At 36.7% G+C, this 15,465-nt stretch overlaps 2 protein-coding genes across 2 annotated transcripts in view; one reads left to right on the plus strand and one right to left on the minus strand.

Annotated features, from left to right (window-relative positions):
• The window catches only part of rec114 (REC114 meiotic recombination protein), a 153,789-nt gene extending 145,879 nt beyond the window's left edge, over positions 1-7,910 (plus strand). The window contains exon 7 of the mRNA XM_026230461.1: positions 7,207-7,910. The gene's annotated coding sequence lies outside the window, so the exon portion shown is untranslated. The remainder of the gene's footprint in view (positions 1-7,206) is intronic.
• Positions 1-15,045, minus strand: part of LOC113061396 (neuroplastin-like) — a 154,105-nt gene extending 139,060 nt beyond the window's left edge. Inside the window, exons 1-4 of the mRNA XM_026230456.1 lie at positions 14,915-15,045; positions 5,835-6,182; positions 2,583-2,760; positions 490-584 (exon numbers count right to left, since the gene is read on the minus strand). Coding sequence (XP_026086241.1) covers positions 490-584; positions 2,583-2,760; positions 5,835-6,182; positions 14,915-14,993 — 700 coding nt within the window. The 5' untranslated portion in view covers positions 14,994-15,045. The remainder of the gene's footprint in view (positions 1-489; positions 585-2,582; positions 2,761-5,834; positions 6,183-14,914) is intronic.
• Between the last annotated feature and the right edge of the window lie 420 nt (positions 15,046-15,465).

Genomic DNA, 15,465 nt, shown 5'->3' on the forward strand with positions numbered 1-15,465 from the left:
TAAATGTATCATTTATATATAATCGATAAATCGTTTTACTAATATGCAAAATATGGTATATATTTGTCATTTACTCATTTATGCTTATTTAATTGAAAATAAATTTGTATTTATATTAAATTTATATAAAATTCATAGCATTTCATTTTTAATGTAAAAATGAGAAACACAATTAAGATGCATAATGACAAAATAAAAAGTAGTAAAAGACGTTTCTCTCATATTTTCTTTCCTCTTTTGAGTCCTTTTCATTAACAGTCTGAAATAGAGTCGCAGCAGCACGTTTGACTCGTTATGAAGCCGGATGGCCGTCTTGATTATGAGTGACAGCAGCTGGCTGAGTGTCACTATGCCACGTCTCGAGTGAGTTTATTTTGAGGTGAAGAGAGGCTAATTACACTCCAAACAATACCTAATTATAACAAGGGTTAGGTCTCCTCTGGATGCTGTTTACAGTATGTTAATGAGTTTTGTGAAAGGATTTCTTACCTTTGACCTCAATGGAAGCATTGGCATTGGGAGCCGACTTAAAGCTGTAAACACACATGTATTCACCCGAATCATCTGTCCTCGGTTTACTTAACCTTTAAAAAAAAAACAAGAAACATAATCATTGCCAACTCCATAACAGAGCATCTCTACAAAACAAAAAAATAATCGTTAAATTCGACTTTTTCGATATCAAAATTCTGGCTGTTTTCTCAGAAATGTGACAGTTGCGAGATGAAAAATGCACTGGAAAAAAATCTTAATTTTAAAATAAATCATAATTGCCTTTTAAATTTTTTTTATATTTTTATTTTTTTGACCCCATGACAGAAACAAGCTTCCATAGAAAACTTAATCGTATTCTTCATTAAAAAAAAAAGTTGGTGCAAATTTAACTAAATGCCACTTATCCTGAATATATGTATTGGATTATGGAGAAAATATTTATTTTATCACTTTGTCTTTTTAATCACACATTGCATATATGACTCCATAAGGCTTATTTTCCATATACATAAATAAGTATACATTATTTGGAGTTTAACAGACATTTTCACTAGAACCTTGTATAGAAAAGTAAAGTTTAATTTTTGTGTGAGCTATTGCATAAGAGCCGATAATAATCAGTGAAGCATATAACATTATTAATCATCAGAGAGAGCGACCTATTATACAGCATTTTACAGTGAGTTCAATATTTTAATGGATATGATTGTGTGTGTGTGTAAAATATAATTATTAATAGAAAAATTATATATATGGGTCAAAGACGAAAAAGTGTTTAAGCATAAAAAAAGTGTAATACGGCTTTAAACTTTTGAAGTTTTTCCCCCCCAAAAATGCAAAAAGTTTTCTGTTTTATTTAATTGCAATTTTGTTTTTGTTTTTCTGAGCAAAAAAATAAATATCATACATTCTCCCCTGATTTACAGAAGACACCCAGTAAAATTTCATTCAGTTAACAATCTTGTCAGGCATATTTACAACAAAAATCAATTTATGACATATTAAAAGACTAATTACTTTCACCGCAAATACTAATGAGTTGTAATTTTACATTTTTTACATTTGCCACTATCCTAGGTTTTGCCCATTTGTCAGTAAGAATTTTGTACTAATTTAAAACACAATAAAATTTAGTATGCTCCATTATTCTTTTAGAGATTTTAATATGTACAAGTCAGGATAAGCATGTTGTTTGAATTCTTGCATAAATATTGTGTTACACTGAATGACAATGTAATATTATTTCAACCAAATTTTGACATTTTATTCTCCAAAAACTTATTTGAAACCTTAAAAGTAGACATTTTACTTACATTTAATGTGCTTTCTATGGACACAAAATCACTTTTGTACATTTCTTTTGATGCGGACATCTTAACGTCTTTGACCCATATATATCAGTATTATATGTAAAATAATTTACATATTTAATATAGATTTAATTAAAAAAATATTTAAACAATTTCTCCTCTTTTTCTTTTTTCTAAATATATTTTTGAGAGATCACCATCAAGGATAATGGGAATAACAAAAAAAACTATACTAGTGCTGTATATATATAATGTATATATTTATTATGTATATATTTATATATAATATAAAATGTAAGAATATAAATATATTCATAAATCTTTTTGTATGCGTGTTTATTTATATATGCATTAGAAATATACACAGTACATCTACATATATTACAATATGTAAACAAAAACTTTTATTTTGTATGCAATTACTCATTGGACAACACCTATATATATATAAAATCAAAAAGCATTACATTAAAATGTTAACTTCTTTGCAAAGGTACAATACAGTCTTTCTTCTGCTATCCATTTGTGTTAGAAATGCTCGAGTCATTCATTCATTCATTCGATTTCGGGGTGAAATATGACATGAATTATCCCGAGCTTCATCCACCTGTCAGAGAGACTTAGCCCGAAACACAGATGACATATTAAACATTTATTTGCAGTGCTGCCTGCTGAACTGATAATGGGAGCGACAGGCGGAAACGATTAGTAACTGACAGCAATAGAGAGAGAAAACAAAAACCAGAAGCACCGATAAACCCAAACAAGAGATCTCACTTGAACTTGGTGTGTTTGTGCTCCGTCCTGGTGTTGGGAATCTCCTGTCCGTTCTTCATCCAGAAGGTTTCCCAGTGTGTGCTGTGTGAGTTAGTGAGGTTACACTGAAGGATGATGGGTAACTCCTGCCCGCTTTTAGGCTGTAAAATCTCCTGATCGGAAGCATTGATCCGCGGCTCTGAAACGAAGACAAAGTCACGGACAATTAGAGAGTAAAACATTATGATCTTCATATTTCCTTCCTGATTGTGTTTCTGTCTGGAGAACGGAGACAACACGAATAAAAACATTACATTTGCACGACAAATAGTGTCAAGTTTAACATATGTTCCTTTATTAGATTATCTAGATGCTTAAAGAGAAAGTTCACCGGTCATCATTTACTCTCCCTCATGTCGTTTCAAACTTTCTTTCTTTCTGTGAAACACACAAAGAGTAGTTTTTTTCCTGGACTGGAAACAATGATGGTCAAGCTCCCCAAAAAAGTCCACCGAACTCGCATTATGAGAAATTAACACAAAAGAGTCATGCAGGACATTTAAATGATGACCCTTTAAGAGCACATATACCTCTGTACTTCTCTGAAGGAATGCCTGAAATGGGACAAACATGGATTGTGATTTCTTCTATTTTGACACAAATCATTAATTAGACACTGAATTTGCACCGAAAGACAATCAGAAATCAAAAGTGAACCTTCAGTTGTGTTCTGACCACAATATGAGCCTCATCAATTGAGCACAAGACAACTTTTACAGCGAAATCATCCACAGTTTCCATTAAATCCAGTTTCTAATAACGGTTCTGATTCTGTTAATCTTGTGTTCTCTTGGCATATATAAGGGGATTCGTATAAGTAATATATTCGTGAAATATTACGACCAAACTGATGATGCTTTCAGCCATCAATAAAACACTCAAAAATATATATTTTTAAATTCCATCGATTTAAATTACATGGTTTTAACATAAACTCAGAAAAAAAATATTCACATTTATTTCATTAGATTTTTATAATCATATTTTCAGATTGCTTAAGAATCAGCCTTAACCTGTTCATAAATAGTGAAAACGATTAAATTTTGTAAGTTACAAAGAAATTGATGATAAATACATAAATCTGGTTAATGTGTGTTTAAAACAGATTCGGTTTATTAGTATTCTACAGAAATCTGATCTGATTGTTTGTTTTATAATCTAATCCAAAACAGATGGAACATTTAAATGCATTTAAATTAAATACTTTTGGAGGGATTTTGTTTTTCCATTTGACACATTTTGTATATTAACTATTAAAATATTCAAATACGTTCTCTGGTTCTATGGGCCAAAATATCACTACTTTTTAATTGAACCGTACAGACATCCATGTGTGTGAATCACAAACAGATGGAAAAAGCCGGGCGAGCCATAATCACCCTGTGATTGGCTTGTACAGTAAACCTCCAGACATTATTCCCGCTCCGCTGGGAGGGGCACGGGATGATCCATGTGCAGCCAGAAACTCCAATTAGCATTCCTTACACCTCCTCCTGCAGTTTGGTTTATCCGAGGGGGACGCTACAGCTCTCTCTCTCTCTCTCGATCGCCTACTCTCTTCTACACACAATCTGAAAATCTCAGAACGTCTGGAGATCCTGCCGAAGGTCATCTGGAGGACACCTGAGTTTAATGGTCAACCCTCAGCCAACGATCACAGAAAGCTGAAGGGAAGTTTGGGGTGAAAAAATATGTGTATTAGTGATGCACCAATCGCACGCAACAATAAAGACTGTCAAAACTACATTTAGTGTTTGATTTTTGTGATAAGATGGACAGAATGTGAGAGCTGAGACTTTTATATCAGAAGTAAGAAATGCACAAAGATTGCTGGACAAGACCACCATCAGTCTAGACGCCGTCCTGTTGAAAACTATACGCTTCAGCATGTGATGATAATGTATATACAGATAATGAAAACACAGACTCCCAGTGATGACAGAATATGCATGTTTAAATTCTCTTAATTTAGCAACCCCTAATAGACAGGAATCCCCAAACTTCAGTTAAGACCGACTGCTTGGCTTTATATTAGTGGGTGTTCATTACTGAAACACAGGCAGACAGTGAATGCAAAGAAGGCACAAGGTGATTCTCCGGCTCTGGCCAGTTTTATATCTGAGACTAGAGGTATACTGAGATAAGGAATTGCCCGTTTAACTGAGATGACCCATTTTTCTTGCGTCTCCATCCTGGTCCCATCCCATCCCACAGAATAAACACTGCATGACTTCAAAGCGCCGTTAGGCTTTACGCTCTGCACAGGGCACACAAAGGCAGGCTTTGGAGAAAATAAAACACCCATGCAACACAGGAAACAGAAAGAATGTATAGGATGAGAGAGGAAGACAGAGAGCAGGGTTTTATCTGGGTTTGTGGTCATCCACAACAAGAGGCTCAAGTGCATTAGGAGCTGAAGGACTATTGATTTCAGTGGGAATCCTCAAGGTCTGCCTGAAGGAAAGGGGGACGTTTGGACACACCAAGGTCAAAACATAGCAAAAATACAAGAGGAATCGATACCCGTATCCAAAAATGAACATAATATGGGTTTCGTTTGTAGTACGTTTGGGTGGCATGGACAAAAAATGTATATGGTAGAAAATGTTTAGTTATTCTTTCTGCAAAAAAATGCTTTATATATTGCATAATTTTTGGATAATCCAGTGATTTAAATATTTTTCTCCTTTTATCCAGACATAAACCACAATATCAGATTATATTCATAACGAACGAATGCGAAGATATCAAAATAGAAATGCACATATATGAGTAGATGTGCAATGTTTGACTTTTTTCTTTATGGCACAAAAATAATAAAGCATCACAGTTAACGCTGTCTCTTATCCAAAACTGTAATAATCCCACCACAATAAAGCACTGTTTGCATTATGCAAAGCCTTTAAAAGGGTTAAACTGTAAGTGTCAACGTCCGTGAAAGATAATATTACAATATATAATATTTTATTACCATTTATGATGTTTTTGTCCTCTATGCGCCTTTTACGTGCAAGAGTCACACAGAAAGCTGACAAAGTTCACAATGCAATTCTTGTTCCAGTTCCAAGAATTGAATCAGGATTCGTGCAGTATTCATTAGACGTACTCCCTGATGCACGTCGTCTCAATTCAACACCCATAAGGTTGCATGCATCCACAGAGGGACACTAGTGTGTGTTTGAGCATCTAGCTACTACAGTAATGAGCACTCACTCTGCAGCACGGATATAGTGGCTTGCGTTCGGATCCAGGTGATGGACGGGTTCTGGCGGAGGTCGTTTCGGCGCGGGTCGTTGCTGGCCCTGCACTCGTAGATCCCGGCGTCCTCCAGCGTGAGGCGGGAGATGGCCAGCACGCTCACACCGTTGGCTCCGTACGCCGTGTTGATGGACACCCGCCGCTTGCGTGCACCGTCCCACAGCTGCTTGAAGGAGTCCGCCCTGTTGATATCGGCGTACCACCACTGGATCTCCGGCACGGGGTTACCCACCACGTCACAGTACAGCTCAAAGGCGTCTCCGGTGAGCTTGATCTCTGACATCGGCGACTTCACAAACCCAGCTGGAGAGGAAGAGAGAGCCATGGTGGTGCGAGAGAAAACAAAAGCATACCATCAATTAATAAAACACAAAAGAAGAATGATCCAAATGCAAATCAAGAAGAAACAGGTGTAAAACAGTAGAAGTCAGAATAATAGAGCATCACAGGTTAATGGACAATACAATAATAACCATCTTTGACTGTTGTAAAGGGATAGTTCAAACTAAATTAAACACTTGATGATCATACAGGTGTTAGTCAACGATGGAAGAACGTTCATTCATTCCCATTTAAACATCATTACGAAAAGGCTTCTTTACTATTTCTACACACTGGATATTACATCTTAAATTGATGCTCTAACCATCTTACCAATATCTTAGATAAATCATAAACAGAAAGACAAGAGGAGAAAAACATTTGTACTAAAAGGAATATATAAGGTCTGGAGGGATGCTGCGTTATGCTTCACATTGGCAGGATAATTTAGCGATGCTCAAGGAAACGGCGAGACTCTTTTAGCACGTCTTCAGAGCCATTTTTCACTGTCTCTTCGTTTGGTAGAAAATACAGCATGGATGAATGGCTATGTAGAATAAACGCTTGCACTTTAAGATCAATGTTCATTTTTTTGCATCTAAAAATTCTTAAAAACAGGAATTAGCTGAGAACTTCTGGCGGCCAAATGACATTGCAAAATAAAACAAATAATAATAATTTTCCTAACCAGCATTTTTGTCTTTACCATTTTTTTTTCTAGGAACAATCCTAAAAAAACAGGAATTTACTTGAGAAACAAAAATGGTGTCAAATAATTGCTAGCTTTCTTGCTTGTAGAGAATATATATTTTTCCACTTATATTGGACTTTTATCAATTTTTTCTACCCTTATTGATAAACTGCATAAACCTGAAAACAATAAAAAGCATTTTGTCAACCAAGAAGGAAAAATACTTGATACAATATATATCTTCAGAAAGCTATTTTGCTTCTCTAATAAATGCATCTTGTATTAAGTATATTTAGTTTTTTTTTCTTCTTCCAGAAAACAAGACGATTGTGAAGCCTTGAAATTCTGTGCACTTAAAAAAAAAAAGCTATTTTGCAAAGATCCAGATGGCAATAACATCAGCGCATCCCGGTTTATCCCAGCAAACAGTCAGATTTGAAGAGACGATGCCCTTCCAGATGAAGTTATTATTGTTGTGGATTACCGGGCATGTAAATGAAATGATTCATGCGGCTCTCACAGTAAGAGACTGAGCCCACGGAAAGGTGAATTTCACGGGAAATATGCATGCATCTCACATCAGATCTACACGCGACTCGCTTAATCTTAATCACACACAGTCGGGAGAAGATTCATCTTTACACACAATAACCTTCAGACACAATCTGAAAACTACACGAAAACATGAGCTTGCATATCTCACCGTCTCGGACGTTTCTCCTAAAGCATATTCCACTTCTATATGATCTCAGACTTCAGTAAGATGCAGAAAACCTCATTACGGTCTAGAAGAATCAATTAGTGATTGTATGGAATATTGCATTGAAATGATGATGGTGCGTATGGTTTGTAAACTAGGGTTCAGTTTAACACTGATGTATTTGTACTGAGCTTGAACTCACAGCCAAATATTAATAAAACATGTCAGAATGTGTCTGGGCTGGATGATTTATCTAATATGCATGATATAACATAATATAAACTACCACAAATTAATGCTTTCATTCAGTGAGGACGCATTAAATTCAGCAAAAGTGAGAGTGAAGTCATTTATAAAGTAAGAGAGATGTCTATTTCCAATTAATTCTGTTCTTTTGAACTTTCTATTCATGTGTGAATCATAAAAAATAAAATGCATCGCAGTTTCCTCAACAATATTAATGTTTTCAACATTGATGATAATCAGAAATGTTTCCTGAGCAGTAAATCATCATATTTTCATGATTTCTGAGGATCATGTGACACTGAAGACTGGAGGAATGATGCTGAAAATACAGCGGAGCATCACAGAAATAAATTACACTTTAACAGATATCCACATAGAAAACAGATGATTTACATTAGAATAATATTTCTGATTTTTATTGTATTTTAATCAAATAAATGCAGCTTCGGTGAGCATAAGAGAATGAAAATAATTTTTTTTAAAGATCTTCATCACACAGCCCTATCAGGGTTCTTTATAGGATATATCTGAAAAATAATTTTCTCATTTTACACTCAAGAAACTGGCGAAGGAATCATTTCGGCAGGTCATTCAAGGAGACTGAGGTGGTTTTGTCATATAATCTCAGGATGCCTAAGATTGAGTCTTTTAATCGTTATTCTTCTACACAAATCAAAGATGGATCAAGCTCGGTATGATCGTTTGTCAATGTACTAAAAGACAGAAATGCTTCACTAGTTTCTTTCATCCTTTAACATTCAAGGACCTAGGAGATGTTCGATCAATGGGAAAGCTTAACACACACTCCTGGTTTTACAGTGAATGACTTGTGTTGATTTCAATGAGCGCTCAGGTGTGTGTGTGTGTGTGTGTGTGAGCTATGAAAAGACACAATATTCACTTAGTTGAATTCCCTGCCTGAGGCACGATCATGTGAACCATAATTATATTCTCTTGGAATAAAGACATTTTGGGTTTTCAGCCACCCTAACGAACAGATTGGGCTTTCACACCTTCTCTACTGGAGCGTGATCCTCAGCAAGACTCCCCGGGATCAGAAACATCTGGATGCGGTGTACAGCGCTGCATAATCACACGCATTCATCGAGGCTTTTCAATCAGGGAAATTAACTGACATTACTTCTGCATGTTCACACGTCTCACTTGAAACCCAAAAAGACCATGCAATTACATTTAAAGGAATATTTAACCCTAAAATAATAACACTTCATGCGGTGAAAAAGTGCATCTGCTGTTGTCTCTTGTTTAGATCTGTTTAAACGCTGCTTGATCTGTGCAGATTTCTCTCCTGATTCAGACCAGAACACTTTTTCACTGGAGGAAGTGTTATTATGGATTATTTGAGTTAAAATCATCTTAATGCTGGATGTGTTTCAGGTTTTGTCTTCTCCAGATGTTCACTGATGGACTGGAGTGCTGTGGATTATTGTGATGTTTTTATCAGACTCTCATTCTGACGGCACCCATTCACTAGAGACACTGATGCAATGCTACATTTCTCCAAATCTGAAAAAGAAACAAACTCCTCCTAATCTTGGATGATCTGAGAGTGAGAACATTTTCAGCAAATGTACATTTTTGGGTGAACTGTTCCTTTAAAAGACGATCCTGTTTCAATATTGCAACTCTGCTAATTCTGAAATCATCGCACGGTACCCTACTACTCTCACATGACCTGCTACAGCAGATGCTTTTATTAACAGCGACTCCTGCCAACTTAAAAAAGGCGTTTAACGGTAAGATCTGGCAGCTTGAGAGTGTTAACGGGATCACTTGAGTTTTTCACCTCTCCAGTGGGAATTATAGCTCCCTGGAGGACAATAAAACACCAAACAGACCTAAACACACACACACACACACACACACACACGAGTGTTGAGTAGGTGGAACGGGTCTGTCTACTACATTAAACAATAATCAGTGATCCTGTGGTGCATTCATATCATGATTTTAGAGTCACGATGCAGATTTCTTCATCTTTTCTCTAATAACGTCAGTTGTAAACTGCATGTGGAGTATCTAACACACGTGGTAACGAATGAGTCATTTTATTTATTTTTTTGTAGAAGAAACTTAACGTTTAGGGCAGGTGTTACATGAATTCTTGGTGAATCTCATCTCGTTTGACTTAATGCCATGCGATTGCAAAGAACAGCATGTGCCTTTTTCATACACGGCTCAGCATGCCATGTGTTTTCAGGAGATGACTGTATATGTGACTAATAATGGCCAAAGCTGAATTTCTTACAATGGGATATATACACCAAGACATAATGGTGACCCTGGAGCATAAAGGGTATATTGTTCAAAATTGAGATTTATGCATCATCTGAAAGCTGAATAAATCATCTTTCCATTGATGTGTGGTTTGTTATGATAGGACAATATTTGGCCGAGACCAACACACACACACAATAATGTAGAATATTTATATCTTATTTCATTCATTGCTTTTGTGTTTATCATTATGTAAACACGATCATGCATGATTGTATTTTTGCTGTTTTTGAGTGCAAATATCAACTTTTTTTTAAATAAAGGTACATTTAATTGATGCAAAATTGCTTTTTTCTAAAAATCTGGCGAAAGTTAAGTGACTATTGCTTATTTTTCTGAAACTATTGGTGGATCCCCCCCCCCCTCATTTTGAGGATCATTTCTCAGAAAACACGATTTCATATCTGATGTCATTTCGCATTATCAACACAATATTTAGATGAATATTATAATTAGAGTTTCTTTGAAGTTCCCTCCACTTCTAACAATCCTCACTAGCTCATTTGAAATGGTCCTCAAGTGTGACAAATGCATTAAAAGCTCAAATATTTCCATTAATATGAGGTCAGAAAAGCAGCATGTAAAATAAATGCAAGAAGAATGATCAAAATGCTATTTTAGATAAAGTACAGCGTGTCAACTAGCCAAAAAGCAAAGCATGTCACGCCAACAAACCAAAGATATGAGCACAGGATTAATCCTGGAATTAGCATCTCAAAAGTTGTAGCTCACATGCAACCAAAAATGAACATTAAGTCATGATTGGCTTTTGTTTTTCTCAGAATGAGACGTTCAGCAGTATGTTCATGCAGAGATTTTGCATGCATTGAAACCAGAAACCAAATAATCGTATCACAGCAGAAGCCCAAAAGCTCTTACTCCGAGTTCCACCAAAGAACAAAAGTGAGAAAACGATGACGAGATCTTCATTTGTGACTCAACTGTGTCTCTAATCTCACGGCTGTCGCTGGTACTCATGGGCTATTTATACTCAGAAGAGTGCCTTTATAGCGTGAATTGTTCATGAGGCCAGATTAGACATGCTTCATACACATATTCACGCCACAATGAATACATGCCTTTCCATCAGACTGAGATTACAGTGTGGTTTTCTGCTTCTTTTACAGACAACATTGACCGAATGACAAACCGTCCCATAAAGCCAGTCCATTACGAGTTACTGGATTCCCTTCTAGAAAAATATCTACAAAGCCACAGTTCTGCGCTCCTCGTGTCTGTTCTAATAATAGAAGCATGAAGCAAAGCCATTTACAGTCCTGCAGATATCTGTTGCTGCTCTCATGAGCGAAGCACACAGTCAGGAACAGCTCCAGGCTTTATATATATGTATATATATACAGTATATTCAAGCTACACAACATTCACCCCTTCAGTCCTAAAATCAGAGCGTGTGAAGGGAAGACAGCAGATGTGAGATCTCAGAAACAAACAGAGACGGGGATAAAACCAGTCCAACTGCTGGGATTCAGATCCAACACGTGAAGGTGGAGCGATGCATTTCTGTGCCGCCATTATCAACGACGACTAGTACTGCAAAAATAATGCAATGATAAAAAGAGGTTTCCCAAACACCCCAGATGAACAGAGACAGTCATTCCTGTCCCAAACTCACACCATTGACGTCTCAGGCTTCATCTTGATGCTCAAACAAATACATCAGACTTTCTTGTGTAACCCTGAATATTCAGCTATGATGTGTTTTTTATTTATTTTTTGTATTTTATGACATTATGTGTTCATATATATATATATTTTTTTGCATTACTTAGTACATTATTTAAATTCTGTTATTTTACTATTTTCTTATTTTAATAATATTTTATGTTTATATTGTACAGTATTTGTCCTTTTCTTGTAATTACTTGTTTTGTGTACAATCTGGCAATATTTCTTGTTAACACAATCATGCCAAGAAAGTACTGTAGAAATATCTTTGTCATAATTCTATTTTTTCGATTTAATATTTTTGTATTTTTGTTTTCTAATACAAATTATTATTATTATATAAATCAGGGTGCATTTACTGACATTAGATAATTTTGTTTCCTGAGAAAATGATAGAAATAAGAAAGAAATCTGCCTCTGGGTTCCAAAAAATAAATAGATTTCTTTTTAAATTATTCTGATTCTGATCTCATTGGCAGAATTTTTTATTATTATTTTTTTTAAATCTCATTTTAAATATAAATGCAGTTTATTAAGATTCATTTATCAAAAATTCTGACTTTATATCTTTATATCTGATTTGCATCTTTGCAAATTAACATTAACATTAATGCATTTGACAGATCTGTTGTAATCAAAATGATTGCATTGCATTAAATGTTTACACTTAATCAGTTCATGCATTGCCTGGGAATCAACCCAATGACCTTGACCATAGTGAAATGTTTTATTGTTAAATGCAAATTAATTCAAGGGTGATTTTACAAAAATCACAAAGCAAGAACATCATTTTATGCAGTGACATTATTTTACACCAAATATGCCTCGACAAATGTTTGAATCAATGTTCATCTCACAAACCTACTGTAGTTCTACGAGTATTAGACTTTCCACGCAAAATGCGTTTAACCCCTTTAACCCCTTGTCAAAGGTAAAGGAGAGCACTAGTTTACTAGTCAAAGACAAACTTTAACTGAACGCATTACTTCTCTCAGGTCGTCTCTTCTCTTGGCTAAAATAAGCTGACAACAGTCAAATGCCCGGCTATTAAAAACTAACTACAAATCATGTCACTTCACATGAGGTGCTTGTTCCTTTGGGAGTCTGAATGAATGCTTTCAGCTGGATTTAGGAAACACTGAATCAATTCTAGGTGTATTTTAATGACATGATTTGAATATGAAGTCTTGAGTGGGCCACAGGCTTGAGAAAGCGTCCAGTCGTGTTCGGTGCCCACAGAGGGTCTGGAATCTGTACGCTTCAGCTTAACCAAACAATAGCTGGATTATCCAGGAGAGCCACTGACCTTATGTCTGGACAAACCAAAGCAGAGCTTCACACACACACACACACACACACACACACACACACACACACACACACACACACACACATATATATATATATATTCCTGTCCTGTCAGCAGTTATACTGTGATCATAGCACGTGCTCTTCAAATGCATGAAAAAAAACACGCCGGCGCTTGCATTATTATTTTTAAAGCACTGTATCATATTAAAGCGCAAAAAAGAATCTACAAGCATGCAATGGCATGGTTATGTCGTCAGCTAAAGCTGCCTAAAAACTTTGCATGCATGTATTTGTTTTATATGAGTCAGATTTAAATGCAAACTGTCGTGGAGCCGAGCACTGTCTCTGTCATCTAACACCAGATTCAGCTCTTCTGCTCATTATAGAGACTCCAAGAGCTGAAGTGAGGCAGAAAAGGTAAAGAGTTTTGAGAAACTGATGTGTGTCGGATGGTCCTCATTAACAACCTGCTGCTCATCAAAGATCAGAAAAGAGCTTTAAAGATTTGTCTTGTTAAAGTTTGATAACTTTATTCAGTTTCTGTATATTTCCTACTTGCTTGATGGGTACAGTTAACGAAATATGACATTTATTATAATGTGTTTATGTGAAGATTGTGTGAAGTTCACTAGAAGTTATTTTTTAATGTCCAACAAATGCTTCTGATAATAACTATATTCTGAAATGTTAAATGGCTAGTCAATGGTTAAATATTTTGGAAAACAATATAATTAGTCTTCATTAATATTGGTATAAGTGATACTCACTAAATAAATACTAAAAAATATAGCCTACTGTCATTCTGATTTTGTACATTAATTTGAAAATTGATTGTGAAATTATTGCAATATAAAAGTACATTTAAAAATTTTGTTATGTAGGATTATTTTCAGAAAAAAGTGCAATTATTATTATTATTATTATTTCATTTATTTTGTTAAATCGATTAACAGCACTAATATGTGTAGTTTATTAGTTGTATTTTAGTTTGAGTTAACTATAAGCACCCTGAGTTCACTGTCATGCTTTCAGAATATTAATTATTGAGAAACCTGTTTGAAAGTCATTATATTCCAATATTAAAACTTCACATCTCTTTCTGATCTGATCCTTAACTTCCAGTCACATCAAAATAATCTCAGGATCGACTAAATCTTCACTAGCCCATGCCCGAACCTGCTTCTGTCCAGATCACGTGTGATGTTTACAGTCGCCAGGTGATTTTTTATTATTTGGTGACGCGCTGCACAAAAACAGCCTTTCGGCCTGAAACTGACTGATGCTTCACTGTTGTTGTTCTTTCCCCTTGGATCCCGAGCAGGGAATACCCTGGCCATGTTTGTCTGCAGGTGATGTATCTGACCTCTCCTGGTCGCAGCTGTGACACTCCAGCATGTAAAGTCACGCACGCGCATGCCTTCAGGGACACGCGCTCATTATACCGCTCACAAACACACTGCTTCGGTTCAAACTCCTATTGCACACTGAGACTAAAACCAGTAACTCTCAACATCATGTTTGGTGTCTCCTCAGTCACGAGACGAGTAAAGATGAATGTCAGAAGGGTGAGCACACGGATTACTCACGAGAAGAAGGAAAACACTCCTCGTTTAGGAATATAGCACTATTAAATAAGCGTTAAATAACTAATATGATCGACTGATTCCCACTTGTGTCACGCGCAGATCTCTGTAGGATACTGTAACGCAGCGGGGTGTCTGTCATCATAAAGATGGCATCGACCTCTAAAGCAGATTACACACAGATCCCGAACGAGCTTACCGTTCTGAGATGATACATACGGGAGCATCATGTTCCCGTGGATGAGGAGCAGCGCGAGCATCCCCGCGTAGGACAGCATCCCGCGGGAGGACGGAGACGCAGGTGATGGACACGGAGCACGGAGCGGCTTCAGCCGCAGAGGATGGCGGAGGAGGAGCGAGGGCGGACGGCGAGACACGCGACAGGCGCTGCGCGGCTCCGCTGCATGGAGGACGGATGAGGAGGAGGAGGAGGATGAGGAAGATGCGGTGCTCAGGGATGCGGAAGCTGCTGGAGACGATGATGATGATGATGATGGGCCATCGGAGTGTCCGTCATCGCGGAGAACCTTCAGCTGTCAGTGCGCGCACCCCGCGGCTCATTCGCGCGCATCATCAGCTGTCAGAGCGCGCTCCCGCCTGAGGGGGTCTCGAGCGCATCAGCTCTGCGCGGCGCCGCGCATAAGATTCCCTGTGGAATTCAAGTACAGAAAGGTAACATTAGCATCCAGTAACAGAAAGCGCAATGAAAACATATGAGTGCTATCTTCAGATAGAAAAGAGGACCGGAGC

This window comes from Carassius auratus, chromosome 43 (genome assembly GCF_003368295.1).
Source record: "Carassius auratus strain Wakin chromosome 43, ASM336829v1, whole genome shotgun sequence".
In the NCBI taxonomy this organism is placed as follows: Eukaryota; Metazoa; Chordata; class Actinopteri; order Cypriniformes; family Cyprinidae; genus Carassius; species Carassius auratus.